This window comes from Ochotona princeps, chromosome 26 (assembly GCF_030435755.1).
Source record: "Ochotona princeps isolate mOchPri1 chromosome 26, mOchPri1.hap1, whole genome shotgun sequence".
Classification (NCBI taxonomy): domain Eukaryota; kingdom Metazoa; phylum Chordata; class Mammalia; order Lagomorpha; family Ochotonidae; genus Ochotona; species Ochotona princeps.
In genome coordinates this window covers 6,271,998-6,290,929 of record NC_080857.1, presented here as the reverse complement: position 1 = coordinate 6,290,929, position 18,932 = coordinate 6,271,998, and the positions used below count along the sequence as shown (strand labels likewise).

Genomic DNA, 18,932 nt, shown 5'->3' with positions numbered 1-18,932 from the left:
TTATTATGCACCCACTGGGTCTGTCTCTCTTTGCTGCTCCTTCGGAGCCTGTTTCCTCATCTGCCAAGTGGGTCTATCCCAGAGGGTTGTTGTGGGAGGTTAAAAAAAAAAAGGAGATGTGTAAGCCATCTGCTCGAATCTGGCCTGGGGCTTACACTCAATGAGCAATGGCTGCTGAACTGTTCTGTTGAACTTCTCCCATGCAAATTGCAACAATGTAGTTCCCCAAACACCTGGCTTTGCACCTGCAGCCTGCTGTCCTGGCCCACAGCCAGCCTCATTTCCACCCACCTCAGGGCAGACATTACTAGATGATCACAGCACTCTAACTGCTGAGAGCCTTGGAATCTTCCCAGGGAGCACCTGCCAGCCTTCATCAATCAAATACGAGTTGGCAGTTGAGACTAAACGGACTTTTCACTCCCGGCCAGCACTCTCTGCTGGAGTGAAGGGACACCAGGAAGGTGCAGGAGAACTCAGCGAAGGTGATGGACCTGTGTGTGGGGGGCAGGGGAAGATGAGGAACGCAGGGGTGTGCATGAGGGGGAGTGGTCCCTTTGGCAGAAGGGCAGGACGGCTGTACTATTTCTATCCTACCTGCCCCTCATCCTGGGGCGGTGCGCCCAGGCAGCTCACTTGGGTAGCCTTTACGCCCAGCCCTGTGGAGTTAGGGCAGGCACCATGTGTGGAACTGGCAGTGTGCCCATTGCTTTCTCACGGATGGTCTCCAAGCCCCACGTCCACCCTGCTGGAAGGGAGAGAAATTCAGCTCACGGACCACGAGCCCCAGTCAGCTTGGGCCGCCCTCCAGCTTCGCCCCTGCTGGCTGTGGTGTCTTGGCCGGGTCCCTTTCCTAGCTGTGCTCTGCATCCGCATCAGCCGAGGAGGGAGAATAGCCTCCCTCTGGGGCAGGAGTTAGCACAGACCCTCACCTTGGACGTGGGCAGAGGCCGAGACCCTGTGTGTTCCAAGCTGCTAGGGTTTCAGGAGCCCTGGTGCCTGAGAGAAGGTCCTGCACACAGTAGGTGTTTTCAGAGGCTTTGGAACCAAACCGCTGAGCTCTCTGCTTGTCCTGTGGGGCTCAGCAGAGGGGACTGCAGCTCAATGAGGTTGGGTGACCTGGTCCAAGTTGCAAGTTGGCAGGTTTCAGCCGTCCCTGAGGGCACCTGTGCCCTTAGCCGCCTCCTGCTCCCTGCCTCCCTGGGTGGTGGTGGGGTGGCGGGGGCCACGTGTCGCATTTCCTTTACAGTGCCTGGTCTCGAGGGCTTAGCCCCTGAGTGAAGGGTGTGGAGTGCAAACAACAGGAGCTAACTGGAAGGAGACACAGACACACTCAGTCATGGCAGAGGATTCGAGCAGCCACAAGACAGTCTCAGGAAGGATGTGGACCTGGATAGCGCTCACACACTGAGCACGTGCAAACCCCCTGGGCCACGCTTCTGCTTTCCAAAGTGCCCCTGGGTGATAAGACAAACCTCTGCAAGTGTAAGAGAATTTAACTTCTGATGGTAATAAAAACCAGACTAGAGATTGCTATCAGGAAAGTGGCCCAAGAGTTCCCAAGACTTTGAATTTTAATATCACGCAGAGGAAGGCATTTGGTTTGGGAGTTAGGACTCTACTTGGGATGCCATCATCCCACATCCAAATGCCTAAGGTTCACGTTCCGGCTCCGTTTCCATTTCCACCCTCCTGCTAATGTGGTACCTGGGGTGTCTGCTGTCGATGTGAGCCATCTGGATGGGTTCAGCTCCTGCCTTCAGCCTGGCCCAGGCCTGACCATTGCAACCATTCAGATAATGAGCCAAAGGATAAAAGAGCTCTATTTGTATCTCTGCCTTTTAAATAATTTTTTTTTTAATCAGCAACAGATTTTTCAACAGTCTGGGTCAAAGGGCCTGTCTCCAGGCGCATAATAAAGCCATACCAAGCTGAGCGAAAGAGCCAGCGCATCTAATCCAAGCTCACGAGATGCAGCCAAAGCTGTGCTGAAAGGAAATGTCATAGCGTCAGCATGCCACTGTGAAACAGGTTGCAATCAATAATCTAAATTTCTGGCTAAAGAAGTGAGAAAAGTGGAACAGACACAAAGCAAGGAGAGAAAGGCAGTCATAGAGATCAGAATATAAAGCAACGAGACAGAAAGCAGGAAACGCAAGGAAGGGACATCAATGCAAGAAAGGGGCTGATTCTCTGAAAACAGCAATAAAACAGACATGCTTCCAGCAAGACTGACGAAACAGAGGGAGGAGACAGACTTCTCTCTCGGACCTGAGGCGCCTCAGTGCTGTACCCCTGGCACACCAGGAGAACACCATGACTCCACCTGCACACATTTGGCAACAAAGACAAGATGGATGCATTCCCTGAAGACCACCAACTGTCAAAACCCACCCAATGCAAAACAATGTGAGTGGGGATGGGTTGCAGCTAATATTGCTTTTTTCCATTTGATTTTATACTTTGAATCCTCCCAATACAGGAATCCACAGCCCAAGTGGCTCGGTTGGAGGACTCCACCAAACATTGCAAGGAAAGCAGCACCAATTCTGTAACACTTTCTCCCAGGAAAAGAAAAGGAAATGTTTCCCAGTGAGTTTGATGAAGTCAGTATTAGCCCAAGAATAGACAATGATACAAAGCCACCGATTGATATCATCAGAAACACAGCAAAACTCTTCACACAATATTAGTGAACTGGATTTAGAAGTACATGACAAGAGCCAAGTGGAGCTTATTCCAGGAATGCAAGGCTGGATCGTGGAATCAGCTGTGTGAGCAGGCTAAACAGAACTAAACAGCCTGCTGTCCAGATGAGTGGTTACACATGAAATGCTAAATGCGCACAGCGGAATAGTATGCAGCCTTGAAGAAGCAGGGCATCCTCACACAGGCTATGCCATGGATTATCAGGGGACACGATGCTGAGCAAAACAAGCCAGGCACAAAAGACAAACATTGTCCGATGTTGCCCTCGTGGGTGCCTCAGCTGCACTCAGAGGATAGGACGATGCGAGTCAGGGCTGGTAACAGGCACTTGGGCTGTCAGTGTTGCCTGGGCACCAAGTCTGAGTTTGGGAAGGTGGAAATGTCCTGGGGTGGAGAGTGGGGATGGCAGCGAAGGGGTCAGAAATGAACAACACGTGCATCTTGGCACAGGGAGTTATAAATAGGCCCTCCAGGAAACACCACATGAGGCCAGACACTGACTCATGAGGAAATGGTTGTAGGAAATATTCCCAGCAAACCAGGGGGGACCCCCACAAACCCCGCTACAGCTCACATCATGCATGGGGCAGCACACCGAGCACTGAGCACTGCCTTCTTTGATCAGGAATCGGGCAAGGAGGCTGCTCCCCATCCCCACTGGCTTGATATCTGCTCAGGTGACGTGAAATTCCTGCCAAGCCCCTCCCTGTTGAGACCGACCAGCACTGACCCGACTCAATCACAGCCCGCTCCAAGGAAGCCCTGACAGGCCCGGTGGATGGGTTTGCCTGGTGTTGCAATGCTGAACCTGCTGCAGTGCATGCTAGGACCTTCTGGAAAATCACACCAAGATTCGTGATGTGTGTCCCAGCATGCAACGTGGATGCCACGTGCTGCTGGTATAGTCCAACGGGGACATTGAGGCCCAGGGAAAACAAGTGGCCCCAGGCAGGGGTGGAGCTCAAAGCCAACTGCCCAGGGGGACCCGACCATCTGCTCCAGCCAGCAGGGATGGGTGAGTGGGCTGTGACTTCCAGTGGTGAGGGGGGTATCAGGGGACCTCCTGCTTGCTGAGGGCCCAGCTAGTGCTCAGCCTGGCTTGGGTGACCAGTGGCATCTACTTTGAGCCAGTACAACCGATGCCAGCAGGCCAAGGAGCTGACCTGCAGTGAGCCCGGGTGACAGTAAGCCTCAGGCCGTCATGTAAGAGGGTTACATAAAGGTCTCCATGTCCACACAGGCGCTGGTTGGGCTGCTGGGGAATGCCCATCATCCCTAGGGTGCACGAAGCGGGGGGCAGGGGTCAAGACCACCGAGCAGCACTCCTCAATGATCACGACCGGGGGCCTGAACCCAGGAGGCCACGGGCAGGTTTCCCAGTCGATGTCCGCCTTCGTTTCCCGCTCCGTGGGAGAAGAGCCAGTGTGGCCACAGAGACACGCTCTGTTCTCCAGGCGGTGTCAGGGGGCAGTGATCGACAGAGCTCCTGGCTGGGCATGCTTTGCCCCTCTCTGCGATGAGCCAGCACCCCTCTAGGGCTGAGTTCTCTGCATGAATGAGAAGGTCTTACGTTTATGTCTGACTCTTCAAAATCTGGTACCCCATGAGCTGGACTAACACCCCGACCACTCCCTTGGCTACACAGCAGCTGAGCCACACACAAGGTGCCAAGGCAGCTCTTCTGGGGCCAAAGAGGTGAGCTTCCCTAGTTGACTCCCTTCAGGGAGAAAGAAAATAACCATTTCAGCTACTTATCTCTGAAAATCCAGATGTTTCTAAATGTTCTGCTACCAGGGAAAAAAAATAAAAATAAGAAGAGGAAGAAGAGGGAGAAGCGGCTGATGGGGGACTGTGATCTTTTAAACCTTGTTTCGAAGTTTCAGCTCATCTACACAGCCTTGTCTGCAACTACAGTAGAAGGGCTGTGATGGGTTGTGGAAATTCGTACTCAGAGCACACGGTGCCAGTGTTGGACGTCTCTGTGATGTAGACACAGATTGTTTTCATTGGCGAGCCAGAAGGAGAGACAGACTGATCCATAGAGCTCCCACCTGTGGGTTTGCTTCCCAAATGCCCACAGGGACAGGGGCTGGGCCGGAGCCACAGCCAGGCAGTTCTCCTGTGTGGGTGCTGGGGACCCCTGCCTGGGCCCTCGCTGCTGCCTCCCAAGGTCTGCACCCTTCCCAGACAGCGGGCAGTGACCCCTCCAGCTGATGGCTTATGACTGGCATGCCTTGCCCGTTCCTCCAAACAGCACTCTGCCCGGGCCTGCGTGCAACTGCTCTGTCCATCAGCCCCACTCGAGGCAGCTCCTTGAGGGGAACCAGGGCCTGGAACTGCAGCCTAGCCCACAGGCCCAAAGCCAGCCCCACACTGAGCACTTTGGAGGAGGTGTCTCTGCTGCCAAGCAACGTGCCCAGCTGCTGCCTCGGGTGACCTCCTCTGAAGGACCCCAGCCTGGGCCTGAGCTTGCCCTGCCACCGCCCTCTTGGCAATGATGTGTCCAGGCCACACGTACGCTGGGGACTGGGTCTGATGGTGCCCGGAGCATGCAGGGGCTGCTCTTGGGAGAATGTTGGGATACATGTTGGCTTCTGGTCACGGAGACGAGGTAGGGACTGCATTCGACGGGGCTGATAGCCCTGAATAAGCATGACGCCAGGTTAGCACCATGGAAGGGGCCGAGAAGCATACTGATCGATAGCCAGGGAAGTAAGGCCGGAGGCGCCCACTGCAGCGGGGTGGGTGCCCACCGGTGCAGCCCCCTTGGCCTCTAACAGAGTGCACGCACAGCCCTGGCGCAGAGCTCTCCAGCATCACAGCCTGTGGCCGCAGCTTGTCATCTAGCAGAAGCAAGGCAGCCTTGAGTGTCCCTCACAGAGGCCAAGGCCGAGGTAGGCACTGGGCAGGGTCTGAGGCGAATGCCAGCCAGTCAGACAGGGATGCTGCCTGCTTCCCACCCTTCTGTGGAATGGGCATGCTGTCCTGGGCCAGGCCCTGCAGCTGAGCCCGGGATGCCAAGAGCAACAACTTGGCCAAGGCGAAGCTGTGGGAAGCAGGCACCCTCTGAATCCTCACAGAGAAACAGTGCAGGGGCTGGAGAATGGCAGCAGCAGGGTTCCCTGTCTGGAGGGCACATCCTTGCTCGCTTGGCTGGGTCTGGTCCCTCACACAAGCCCGGGGGGAGACTTCCACGCTCCCCTAGTTCATTCTAGGTCAGAAGCCGAATCAGGTTTTGATCCTGGAAAAGCAGGGCTGGACTCAGGACCCAGGAGAAGGCCCGTGCTCGGACAGCTGTGCTCAGCAGTCAGCCCAGTCAGTCCGCGGGCACTGCTGACCCACTCCAGGGCTGCCCTGACAGCAGAAGGGGTAGGGGCCCGGCCGGCCTTATGCAGTGGAGTGATGGCTCGTCTCTCCCCGCCACAACCTCCAAGCACTTCATTTGGGCCGCAGAGACCTTCAAATCAGAAGAGGGAGTGATTTGGAAGCAGGCCACTGTGGGCAGGTGCCCCTTTCCCCACCGCAGCTGTCTTATTGGCTAGAGGAAGGGGTGGGACCATCTCTCCTGATGGGCCCACAGATGTGGGAGACGGGTTGCATGGGGTGCAGGGGCTGTCATCCACCTGGCTGACCAGGCAGAGAATGACCCAACGGGAAGGAGAGGAGGCAGAACAGACAGGGAGCAGGCAGAAGGCGTAAGAGGGGCCCCGGAGCGGGCCTTGCCCCTGAGCGCTGTCCAGGCCATCTCCCTTGAGAACCGGCCTCACCCTCCTGGGCCAGTGTTGGCCCCGGACTCCCTTGCTCGCTCGTAGCAGCCCTGTTTGCAGCCCTGCCGGCGTTGGCACGGTGACAGTAGCCAAGTGTGCAAACTTGTGCCATTGTCCCCAGGCCAGGGGGAGCCATGGAGACTGGCTAATATGACACAGGAAAATGTTTGCTGATGGCAATTCTATGGGCTTTGTCCACCTCTTTCTCCATCATGACGACTCGATTTAAGTCCCTAACTGTTTGACTACAAATGCAAGGGGACCGTGCAACGCCACCCTTTTGTCCAGCCGTGCTGAATGGGCAATTCAGGCTTTGTGCAGCTCAATTGAGGAAGCAAACATAAAGACAAGATTCCTGAGGGCTCCGGCTCCCTTCCCATGGATATCCTGGGACTTTGTCAGGGAGCCCTGCCCCGCTACCTTCCCCGCCATTGGGGAACCTCCCAGGCTCGTGGGCGCTCTGGCACCCCAGCCCTGATGGGATCCCGACAGGTTATGGGGTTGCCAGGGTGGCATGGAGAGAGAGAGAGAGAGACAGGGGCAGAGACAGACACTCAACACTCAAGGACAGCGGGGAGAGCCGCCCGCCTGGCTTACCCCGTCCGATTGTCCCTCTGCAGTGGAGCATGGCAGCTGCAGGCCTGGGGTCTTGTGGGGGAGGCCTGCGGGTCCGTCTGCAGCGAGCCTGGCCCCTCCTCGCTCCTGGACATTTTACACACGCACACACACGCATGCATGCACACACTCTCCTACCCCTTCAAGGAACCAGGAAAGTGAGGTCAAGAGGAGGAGGGGCGTGGGGGCCTGGCAGAGTGAGGCTGAAGGGTAGAACTTTACCGGGGAAATGATTGCATTGGGGAGCTGGCTTTTTTGTGACGGTCCCCATGGTGACAATTTGTGTCGGCAAAGAATGTGGGAACGGGGCACCGCCGCCTGATTGGGATGCTTTGTGTCTGGAGAGGCGCTCCTGATTGGCCTGAGGGGGCCCCCCAGCTCCGGGGAGTCGTCCTCCATTCAACCCACTCCAGGGCCGCACAACTGCCCGCGGCCCCACGGAGCTCCGGCGCCGCCCGCGCCGCCGGGCCGGCCCCAGGTCTGCGGTGGGGAACCTGCCGGGGCACGTTGGCGGGGGCCCGGCGCCCGCACCTCCTGGTCAGTGTGGAGGCCCCCAAGCTGCGGCCCGGCTGGGTTGGGGGGCGGGGAGGAGAGGAGCAGGGTGGGAGCATGGGGCAGGCCGGGGGCGGGAGGGGCGAGGTGCTGCGGGTGGTGGCCGAGGAGGCATGAAATTGCCGCAGATGCTGCAATGGGGGAATCCCTACTGCCCCACAGCCTGCCATCAGCCCGTGAGGCAAGGCTCTCGGTGGAGTGCCAGACAAGGGTCTTGCCTCTGGTCCTGCGTGTTAGAGTTGGGGGTGGAGCGTGGGGACTAGGAAGGGGGGTGGTGGGGTTGGAGGGTGGGCGCTGCTGCTGGCAGGGCTGGGGAGGGGTGTGGTGAGAGAAGGCCACCACCAAGGAAAAGGGGGTTTGGCTTTCTCTACAGCGCAGCCTGTGGGACCTCACACGCAAAAAATGCCTTCCTGGCAGAGCCGTGCACACTGGCAGGGCGGCATGTGGGAGACATGGCAGGCTGGTGGGACCGAGCCCCGGCAATGCCACCTGTGGCTGGGACACCTTGGGCCAGCCGCTCGACCTCTCTGAGCCTCGACCGCCAGAAACATGTGACATGTTTGGGAGGTTGAGCCAGGCCATGAATGCCTGTCCCAACTCGGCTGTTCAGAAATGCTGTTTAGCAGCCGCAGGTGCTGTGGCGACACTGTTTGCTGCCAGGTGGCATGACCTATGGGCAGGGCAAGCTTTGGCTGCTCAGAGGGACCCCAACAGCCTATTGTGTCCCGCAGGTCAGCTCCGTGCCCCTCCCTGGGGCTGCCAGCCGCTGCCCACTGAGCTCCCCTACCCACCCCCGCTTCATGGACAGCCCCATGCAGTGGGCCCCTGGTGATGGCATCCGACAGTGACGTGAAGATGCTGCTCAACTTTGTGAACCTGGCGTCCAGTGACATCAAGGCCGCCCTGGACAAGTCAGCACCTTGCCGCCGCTCCGTGGACCACCGCAAGTACCTGCAGAAGCAACTCAAGCGCTTTTCCCAGAAGTATTCCCGGCTCCCCCGGGGCCTGCCAGGCAGAGCAGCCGCCGAGCCCCACCTGAGAAGGGGGTCAGAAGATCGCCCAGGGAGGCTGCTCCTCGACTCGTGTCCTGACTCCAGCCCCAGCGGAGGTGGGAGCTGCAAGGAGAAGGGCCTGGGGAATGCTGTCCCCCGGGAATGCCTCTTGCAGGAGCAGACCCTGCAGGGGCAGGATCCAGAAGCTGCCAGGCCTGGCCAGGTGCCCATGCGGAAAAGACAGCTGCCTGCCTCCTTCTGGGAAGAGCCGAGGCCCACCCACAGCTACCCCATGGGGCTGGAGGGAGGACTGGGCCCCAGACAGGGACCTCCCTATGAGGGGAAAAAAACTTGCAAGGGCTTGGAACCCTTGGGACCCGAGACTACCCTGGGACCCCTGTCCCCAAGGGTTTTGGCTGAAAAGGAGTTGCTCAAGATGCCCGGGGTGCCCCTGGTGGGCCGGGTCAATGCCTGGAGCTGCTGCCCCTTCCAGTACCATGGACAGCCCATCTACCCAGGCCCTCCAGGCCTCTTGCCCCTGGGCCCTGTTCCCAGCCTGGGTCTGTGGCAGAAGAGCCCAGCCTGTCCCGGGGAGCTAAGCCACTTCTGCAAAGATGTGGACGGCCTGGGCCAGAAGGTATACAGGCCCGTGGTCCTCAAGCCCATCCCCACCAAGCCAGCCATGCCCCCGCCCATCTTTAACGTCTTTGGCTACCTCTAGCCGGGTGAAGGTTGGAATGGAGGGGAGGCAGGGCTCAGCCTCCCCACCTGTAGGAGCGTGGGGGTCCTCGAGGATGGGCGAGATCATATGTCAGTGGAGGTGGAGGTTCCTGGGCATTCCAAATTCCCCCTCCTTTCATGGGGAGGAAGTGTGGCTGGGGAGGACAGGGTTGGGGTGGGAGGCTTCTCAGGCAGTCGCTGGTTCAGCCAATCCCTCCCCAGCCAAACCCAGAGCCCAAGAGATCACTTCACCATCCCTAGCTGGACTGCAAGCAGTGTGACTCAGTCTTCTCCATGCCAGTTACACATCTGTTCAGCCGCCACCCATGGTGGGAGCCAATCCCAGTTGCTGTTGTTGTCGTTTGTTGTAAATATTAAGACAGTTCAAGGAATAAAGACACTTCTTTTGCAGTTTCCACAGCTTGGGTGTGAGGAGCTTGCATGGTCCCTGGACCCAACAAGGCCCAGGCTGGGCCCAGGCTGAGGGCTGTTGGTGGCTGAGCCTGGCTGGGGGAAGCTGGGAGTGGCCTGGAGCCTCTCAGGGGTCTGGAAAGAGGTGTTGGGAGCCCAGAGTTCAACTGGCAGGAAAGGGGTTGGGGCAGGGCAGGGAGGAACCCCCAGGGAAGGTCCTGGGCGCACCTGTCAGGTGACAGGCTTTGACCTACCCCTCTGGCACTGGGGGGAGGTGGAGCAGTCCCACTGTCGGGGTTCCCTCTTGCCGGATGCCGGCTGAGTACTGCCTCTCTGCCGTGACCTTGGCTGTGCTCACGGCCGTGTTCTAGCAGAGGCAGGGTCAACCAGGTCAAATAAGGGTCCATAGGAGTTGGGTGTCTTGTGGACAAAGCAGGTGGGCCCATCTGATTGCTTCCCTGTGAACGTGGTTACCGCAAGAACATTCCAAGAGCAATCAGTCGTCATGCTCCATAACAGGCACAAACTACCACCCCACAGACAGGGAACTACAGTGACAGCCCCACCCTTCCTGGTTCCCCAACCCCCGTGCACCCCCAGATAACTCATGAACCAACCCTGTCAGCCTTAACCCATCCTCACCGTCCCCCCTTTCAATCACTTCTGACCCACAGTCACAGAGAGGAAAAGGCCGGTCCCTGGCTCCAGCCCAGCAGGGATGTCTCAGACCGTCCCCTTCCCCGGCCCCATCACCATAGTTGAACTTGAACTTGGCAGCCTTCCCCTAGACCCTCAGGCTTGAACAGCTCCAGTGAGGGTGATTCAGGGTTTTTTGCAGGGAGATTTCTTCAGCATCCCAACGGCTGCCTGGTAGACATGAGGGCAGCCCAGGGCCCAGGCCAGCACCATGGAGCTGCAGGTCTGGGGAGCCTCCCCAACAGGGTGCTGATTCCCATCTTAGCTCCTTTCACTTGCAACTGCCAAGTCCTGCTTGAAGTCCTCCCTCCCCATGTAGGGGCTAGGATCTACCATTTCCCCAGAAGTCAGCATAGCCACCATGGCCACTGCACAGAGGAGCAAGCCAACGCAGTGCCATTCAGCCCTCACTTGACCCCCCGAAGACCCCAAACTACCTTAATACTCTATCAGACATGAGGACAGAGCCCAGGGTAGTCTTCTGACCTGGCTACCTTGCCATTACAGCCACAAAACAGCCAGAACCCCCAGTCATTTTAACAGCAGGTGCAGGGGACCCTGAGGAGTGGTTGCAACTTCATGGAATCAGAGCAGGCCAGGGGTTCAGCCCAGGGGCCCGGATACCTTCTGCACACTCAGCTGAACTGCCTGAACCGGGGTGACCAAGGCTCCCCACTCACCCCACATGAGTCCCAGAGGAGGAGATTGGGCTTGGGGCCCAATCAAGTTTGATGCTTCTGTGAGGGCTGGCCACGGCCACATCTCTGGCACTGTGGTTCACAGTGACGGTGTTTGGAGTCTCCCCAGCACTACCCTGCCTAGTCACTCAGTCTTTGTGGCAGCTGAGCAGGAGGCAAAAGACAGCAGGTCAGGAATACAGGTGCCAGACACACCTAGGAGTTGGAAAGCTGGGACGGCACCAACTAACCCCTTTCTTGTGCTGAAACTCGTTTCCATGGTGACTAAGGCAGGAGGATCAACAAGCAGTTCCCAGGGTCTCTCTCCGGACCACAGCAAGGTGTTGTGCCCCGTGGCTGTGTGCCGAGGGGCGGGCCAAGGACCTGCAGCTCAGGAAGTCAGGCGGGAGAATCGGCTGAGCAGGAAGATGTGTGTGCACATTTATTGTATTTTACAAAGTCCCCCCGGCCCAGACCCAGAGATCTCCCTTTCCCAGCCTTGGGCCACCAACTTGGTGAAAGGCTTTGGAAGTCAAGCGTCACACAGGGCAGGGAGCAGGGATGCTGGGAAGGCTGGGACGTGAGTTCCTCCGGTCCCTCAAGGTCATCTGCATCCGCCGCAGCCCAGGGGCCCTGATGGCCTTGCCTTCTCCAGGCAGGACCACCACCAGTGCTGCCCCAGGCTCAAAGACAGGCAAGGGCCATGGCGAACTCAGTGGCTGGAAAGGCACACTTGATATGTCATGTTCTCTGTTCTGGGAGGAGCTCCGGCCCCGAGTCCTGGTGAGAGCACTGTGGCTGCCTCCTGCCACCAGCTGGCACCCCGTGAGTCTAGGGGCCACACCACGAGAGACGCCGTGGAAAGCCCTGGTCACTGAGTGTTCTCATATTTGAGGTACCGGATCAGCCTGCCCGGGAGAGGCAGAGTGTCCAGGAGTTTGATGCGGTATTTCCCGATGGCCTTCCGAACCCGCAGCCGGCAGAGGTGCGCCAGGGGCCTGGGAGGCTCTGCAAATGGGAGTGAAAGACAGATGCTGACCCGCCGCTTGCAGCTGGCACAAGATAAATACCTATGATCTGGGGACTATGGGAGGTAAGAGGGGGGTACTGCAATTGGCAAGCCCTATCTCTGCCAACCAGAGGGGGTAGGAAACCGTACCCATTTATCAGGCAAGATAGAGTGGAGCTTAGTGGGTTCTGGGGATTTGCCCAGGATGCTTCTGGGAGCTAGCATGTCTCCCCTGTTTTAGTCTGGAACCCCAAATACAGCCCCAGCAAATGACCTCCCATGTGCACCCCCCACATACACACATGGGACTCAGCTCTGGGCTTCCGCTGCAATCCACAGGCCAGGCCAAGGGGTCAGGGCCTGGGCGGCAACCTAAAGTCGCAGAATCCCCATTGGCTGCCTTTCCTGGCACGGGGAAGCAGGGATAGAGTGCCCAAAGGCAGAGCAGGCACTGACACATTGAATAACGGGGTCATTTCAGCCTGGGCATAGCACGGGCACAGGGATGATGCTTGCCCCACCAAAGTGCCACCACCACCACCCCTCTCTACTCAGCAGATACCAGGCCCCTCTGCGTTGGACAAAGCTATGGAGGTGTCACCTGCACTGGGCCTGCGACAGCCAAGCAGGGTCTCCCAGGGTGGACAATTCTATGGCAGGTAAGGAAGGCAGGCAAGGACACACCGATGAGCGAAACAGCAGGTATCGAGCCAGGGGCACGCAGGGGCTGTGAGGCAGGGCCAAGGGCCGGGCAGCTGAAACCCTGACCAGCCAGGGTGCCCATGCCCAGCGCTGTGGGGCAGAGCCTCCCTGCTGCCCTGGTAAGGCTCAGCATCTTTCCTCTGGTGAGCAGAGGACCCGGGGCTGTGAGGGCCAGGCTGACCAACCGTCAAAGTCAAGGTCACAACATTCAAGGAGAAAGCAGGTGGAGTGCACTTTGCACGTGGCAGGTGTTCCCAGAAGGTAAGCGAAATGGCTATTGGTGAAGAACTACCTGTTCTTCCTGTTAATAAACACTGACAGGACATGAAAGGCCTCCGCCTATTCCCTCTGGGCAGTGGCTTAGCAGGGAGGGACTACCCTGGCTCAGGGAAGACAGAACAGGTAGAACTGACATCCTGGCATGGATCACTGCTCCCTCTAGTGGCCATGGCGGGTGGCGACAACATCCACTGGGTGACAGCTCACCCAAGCATCCACATCAACCCAGGGCAGCAGGCAGCCCCAGCTACTTTATCAAAGCCCTCCATTCAAATGTTTCCCAGGCGGTGATGCAAAGAAAAATCCCTGCAGTAGCTCCAGGTCCAAAGAGGGGTAGGGATGAAGCCGGCGAGTCGGAGCCAGAGCACAAGGGAGCAGAGCCTCGCTGCACACAGGAGCAAGGAGCAGCAACTACTCCTGTCTGGGCTGGGACTCCTCTGCAAAGATGCCCATTACTGTCACCTGCAATTTCCACAGCACCCGCTTGTGAAGCTGCACAAGAAACCCTGGCTGCCTCGGTTGCCTCGGCCAGGCTGCATCCCCTCCACTGCAGAGAGCAGCTGCAGAGCGGCCAGCTGAGTGGGGCTGGGCAGCAATCCTTGTTACCCAGGTGGGGAGGATCTCACTCGAGCTACCCTGAACTTCCTGGCAAGGCGGGCTCTGGGCTGCTGCCAGGGTGGGCTGAGGACCAGCGTAGTGGTGCCACCCAGCCTGCCAAATCCAGGGAGCTAGCTGCATTTTCATTTATTTTGAAAAATATTTATTTATTTGAAAGGCAGAGTGACAGAAACATGGATCTTCTGTCTGCTGGTTCATTCTCCCTCAAATGGTCATGAGTCAAGGCTTGGCCTAGGCCAAAAGCAGAAGCCTGGAACTCCACCCAGGTCTTGCCCATGTGGGCGTCAGGGGCCCAGCCACTTGGACCAACTTCTGCTGCCTTCCCACGTGCTTTAGCTGGGAGCTGGATCAGAAGTGGAGCAGTGGGGACGCCAACTGGCACTCTCACAAGACGCTAGTGTCAAAGGCAGAAGCTCCGCCTCCTGAGCCACAGCACGGGACTCCAGGAAGCTACATTTAAAAGGAGAGAAACCCTGGGCAGTTTGAAGTGCCCTACACCGCCATGCCTTCCCCGACCCCACCATAGTGCCTCACTGTGATCAAACACACAGGGATCGGGATGGGTGTCTGGCACAGCAGTTACAAGGCCACTCAGGACACCTGCACCTGCTATCAGAGGGTTCGAGTCCCAGCTCTGCTCCTGATTCCTGCTTCCTGCTGATGTGCACCCTGGGAGGTAGCAGGTGATGGCTCCGGTGTACCTGGGTCACTGCTGGCTGCGTGCAAGATCCAGATTGAGTATCCAGTTCCTGGCTTCAACTTGGCCCAACTCCAGCTGTTGTTGGCACCTAACTGGAGGAATGCCCCAGCAGGTGGAAACTCTGTGTGTGTGTGTGTGTGTGTGTGTGTGTGTGTGTGTCTCACTTGCTCTCTCCCTGCCTTGCAAATAAATAAATAAACACAACAACAAGATCTAGTGGAGGGCCTTGGGCAGGGAGATTTGAATCCCAGCTCCACCACACAAAGCAGAGGATACAGCCCAAGAAGAAATTGTCCGCAAGGGTCAGTCTCCCTTTGGACTGTCCAAGGAGTAACAGCCGGCCGGGGCCAGCAGCAGCAGCACAGCCCCTACCTGCCTTCTCCTTGATGACGGCCCAGTCCTCGTAGCTGTCAATGTGCTCCTTGAGCCGCGAGCACAGCTGCACATTGCCCACGTAGTCCAGCAGCACGTCAATGATGGGCCCCGCCCAGCGGCTCACCTCGGGGGCAGACAGGAACTCGCAGAACTGGAAAGTGGGCATGTATTAGCTGATCCCAGCAAACACAGCCCCCCGTAGGGGACCCTGGACCCCAGACGGAGTGACCACAGGACAAGTGTGGCTAGGTCAGGACCCACTTATGCAAAAACCTGTGCCGTTCAATACAGGCTGGCTCCTGGAGCCTCCACTTCCCTGTTCTGTGAAGTGGGCACATGAGCCCAGCCACAGGAATTTTAAAATGACAAGGGCACAGGAGTCCAGGAGGGGTCCCACAGACAGCCCCTGGTCACTCTGACCTCCAAGTCGAGGGCCTTTCTGACTTTCTTTTCATGGAAAGCACTGCCCATTATACCAACAGCAGGGGTGGGTCCGGCCTCTGGGTCTCTGGCTTTGCTCCCCCCCCCCAGCTCCTCCCCAATTCACTTACACGCCTCTCAGCAGGGGAAGCCACTGCACTGCAACAGTCCTGGAGGGGGGGGTCCTTAAACTCCCCCACGTCATGAACTAAACTAAGGAGCTCCCTGTTGAGGCACTACAGCTAAGCCCCCCACCTAGCAGGGCCGGGGGAACCTTTTTTCTGCCAAGGGCCAGTTGGATATTTGCAACATCATTCGCGGGCCATACATAGGGGTCAGCTCAAAAAATGAGCCTGCTATGTAGATCGCCGGGACTTTGAGTCCCACCAGCAGTTACCGTAACAGGTAATTTCATGGACCTGATGCAGTCTGGTGGCACCCCACTCCCATACTGTACTAGCAGGCTCCGCCGTGGGCTCCAAAGTGGCTTAACACAAAATGTGTCACCACTATTGCACAGCATGCTCACAGCCAGCTCATCCTGCTTCAGGAGGCATCACACCACTCCCTCTACCCCCACTCCACTCCAAAGTTGCACACGCTTCCTCTGATGGTGTGTCCTAAACACTAGACCACACTGCCTGGAGCCAACAGGCTCGGCAGTAACCACTCGGCCCACCTGGACCACGCTGGGTGCCTTGTCGGTGGCGGGCGCGTCGTTGAACCTGCTGGAGGGCAGCGGGGCGGGCGGGTGCGGGCCATTGCCATATAGGCACGAGAAGCAGGGCTCGCCATCACAGCCCAGGTCCATGAGGAACTTGAGCAACGACAGGCACTTCATGGCGAACATGATGGTGGCGGGGAAGGCGGTGGGGTGCGTGGCGATGTAAGCGTCGATGTTGGCGCCGTGGTCCAGCAGCAGCTGCATGGTGCGCAGGCAACCGTGGCGGATGGCCACGAGCAGCGGGCTGATCACGTCACGGTTGGGGTCGGCGCCGGCGAGCAGCAGCAGCTCAGTGGCGTACACGTTGTTGTTGACCACAGCGAAGTAGAGCGCCGATGTGCGTCGGTCCTCATAGAGGCGGGCGCGCTCGGGCGCCAGCGGCGCGTTCACGTCGAAGCGCGCGGCCAGCAGCGCCTCCAGCACCGCGTCGTGGTTGCGCTCCGCCGCCAGGTGCAGCGGGCTGATACCGCTGCGGCGCACGCGGGTGCGGCTGGTTACCGGCAGCAGTCTCTGCACGATCCTGTGGAATCAGGACAGGGCGGAGAGCGCGTGAGCCAGCGTGTGGCAGAGGGGCACTGCCGGGCCAGACCCAGCTGCTGGCTGAGTCCTCGGGGTGCGGGCACGGGTCCCACTAGGAGAGCTTTCCAAGGGACGCTCCCTACCGCCCACCATGCTCGCAAGGATCATTTCTGTCCTCACTAAGGGTCCTGAGCGCTTCAGCCAAAGTCCCAGAGCAGAGCAGGGATGGAGTTGGACTGTAAATCCACTACCCAGCTACAGTCTTTGCTGGATTTCATCTTTGCAACAACCCAGGGACCCAGTCTCATTGGCTTCACCTTGCAGATGTGCCAAATCAAGCCTCAGCGAGTCTGAGGGACTTGCCCGAATCAGACAAACCTGAATCTGCTTGGGACCCTTCTGACACCATGGGTGGGGGCCCTGGGGGAGTTGGGGTTCTGGGTGGTCAGGTGATAAAATGCCTGGCCCGGAGAAGCTCTGTCAGCACCTCACACCACATCAGCCATCTATGCTTGCTCACCCTTTCCTGAGACTGGGTGCTGCCAGCCTCTCCCAGCCTCTCCAAGGCAGGTGTCCTGAGCCCCGCGAGCACGCTCAGCTGAGGCTGGAGCCACTGCAGCCCAGGCCCCTGTCACACCTCCGGTAATGATCTCAACTGGCTACCAAGGTTAATCTACTGAGTCCTTCCAGCAGCCCTGAAGATGGCTTAGAGAGAGCCCAGAGAAGGTGTGGGACTTCCCCAAGGACACACAGCTCTGAGCCATGGAGCCAGGATGATTTGAATGCTGGCAGCCTGGCCTCCAAGGCCTGACCATTCTGGGTAGCCCCAAGGGCAGCTTGCTTGTCCCACTTTGCCATCCTGGAAGGTCCGCGGGGTAGCTAGGGCTTCTTCCCTGAGGAACCGGAGAACGGAGAGATCAAAGGGCATGGTGCAGGTGCAGGGGCTGGACCTTAAGTGACTGAATCCTTTGTTTTGCCTTTTAACACTTCAACCCCTACTCTGGCCACACACTCCCAACCCCTTAATCCCCCCAATCCCTGCTGACAGGTGACTTCCCAGCCCTCAGTGGGATGCTGAGGAGGTTGCTATGCAGAAGGGAGCAGGTGCCAGCAGGCCTGTTCCCACGCTGCTCCCCCTCCTGGCACCAGGCTTCCTGGAGGTCAGGTGCCAGCAACCTCCCACTGTGGTCTCAGTGGAAAGTATTATTATTGTTAGTGACACCATGTTTGGCTGAATTCTGCCTCTAAAACCTCAAAAGGAAATCCATCCACGCAGGGGGGCTAATTGCCTCCTAATTTCTATTTGTGCAGGCGCTGGAGGCCTGACCTCGCTCTGCAGAAGTGCTGGCCAAAGGCAGGCCTGGGGCCTCCCCCTGGACCCTGGCCACAGCCAACAAATGCTCTGGAACTGCTATGACATGCCCAGGCACGGGAAAGAACAGGGAGAAGGATGTTCCAACCATTCCTTGCCCAGCCCAGGAAAAGCAGCAAGCATGTGGGAACTCGACTGATGGGAGGTTACGACGGGTTCCAGAAGTGTTGATTAAAGAGTCACGCTTCTCCAGGATCCTCCCCAGGAGACAGCAAGTGTGCAATCCTGGGTAGGGTCTGGGCATTTCTCTATCCAGCCCTCTTGTTTTACAGAGGGTGGAACTGAGGCCCACAGGTGGTACTGGGAGGACTGTGGGGTGGGACAGAAAGCACATGGCAAGTGAGGACCGCGGGCAGTGTCTGCAGGCCCAGGTCCAGTCTTTCTAGATGCCTAACTCCCAGCTGACACTGGTGGGTGGCCCAACTGTGTGCCTTACTCTTTTCCTCAGCTTGCTTTGTGGAACTGAGGGCAGAGGACCAGGGGGTGATACCCCCAATTAGGCTAGGGCCATCCCACTTCCCCCAACAGCGGCCCTGGCATGAGAGTGCTATGGTTCAGAGTATACTAGAGAGGGGAGAAGAGTGGCCCCCACCCCCTAGAGCCCTGGATGTCCCCTCCCCATGCCAGGACCATGCCTGTGCCCAGCCTAGCCTGGCCAAGGCAGAGAGATCAGTGGAATAACCCAGCAGATACAGTGGGGTACTTTGCAGGGACCCCGTCCCCAATGACTGACCCCTTCCCCTTCCTGGTGTCCTAACCAGGGTCCTGGGTTGTAATTTGCCCTGCTGCCTGTCCCTGGATCTGGCATCCTGCTCACATCCTGCCCGGCACTGCAGAACATGCTGACAGCTTCGTCCACAGCAGACTGAACTCAGTAGCCCAGCAGTGAGGACATATAGGCCCTCCACTGCAGCCAGCCCTGGGCACCACAGCCAGCTCTGCCTCTCAACCCCAGGCTTTCCTAGCACACGTGTGCCTCTCCAAACCATATCCACAACCCAGGGTGCTTGATCTAGCAATGGGGATGGCCCTGTGGGGCACTGTGGGCATATTACCCACTCTAAATGACCATGGC

The 18,932-nt window shown here is 58.1% G+C and overlaps 2 protein-coding genes across 3 annotated transcripts in view; one reads left to right on the top strand and one right to left on the bottom strand.

Annotated features, from left to right (window-relative positions):
• The first annotated feature begins 379 nt into the window (after positions 1-379).
• FAM181A (family with sequence similarity 181 member A) lies at positions 380-9,356 on the top strand. Its single transcript, XM_058655317.1, has 2 exons — positions 380-485; positions 8,375-9,356. The coding sequence occupies exon 2, from the start codon at positions 8,475-8,477 to the stop codon at positions 9,354-9,356; it is 882 nt and encodes a 293-aa protein (XP_058511300.1). The 5' UTR covers positions 380-485; positions 8,375-8,474.
• Positions 9,357-11,566: 2,210 nt separating this feature from the next.
• Positions 11,567-18,932, bottom strand: part of ASB2 (ankyrin repeat and SOCS box containing 2) — a 29,540-nt gene continuing 22,174 nt past the window's right edge. Inside the window, exons 8-10 of one of the 2 annotated variants that reach the window (XM_004584316.3) lie at positions 15,922-16,486; positions 14,820-14,973; positions 11,567-12,147 (exon numbers count right to left, since the gene is read on the bottom strand). In XM_004584316.3, the coding sequence (XP_004584373.2) occupies positions 12,011-12,147; positions 14,820-14,973; positions 15,922-16,486 (856 nt within the window). In that variant the 3' untranslated portion in view covers positions 11,567-12,010. The remainder of the gene's footprint in view (positions 12,148-14,819; positions 14,974-15,921; positions 16,487-18,932) is intronic. The other variant, XM_058655325.1, reaches the window with a different exon arrangement.

What these genes read in the sequence shown, in the direction of transcription:
- FAM181A (XM_058655317.1), top strand. Translation starts at nt 8,475, where the DNA reads ATGGCATCCGACAGTGACGTGAAGATGCTGCTCAACTTTGTGAACCTG.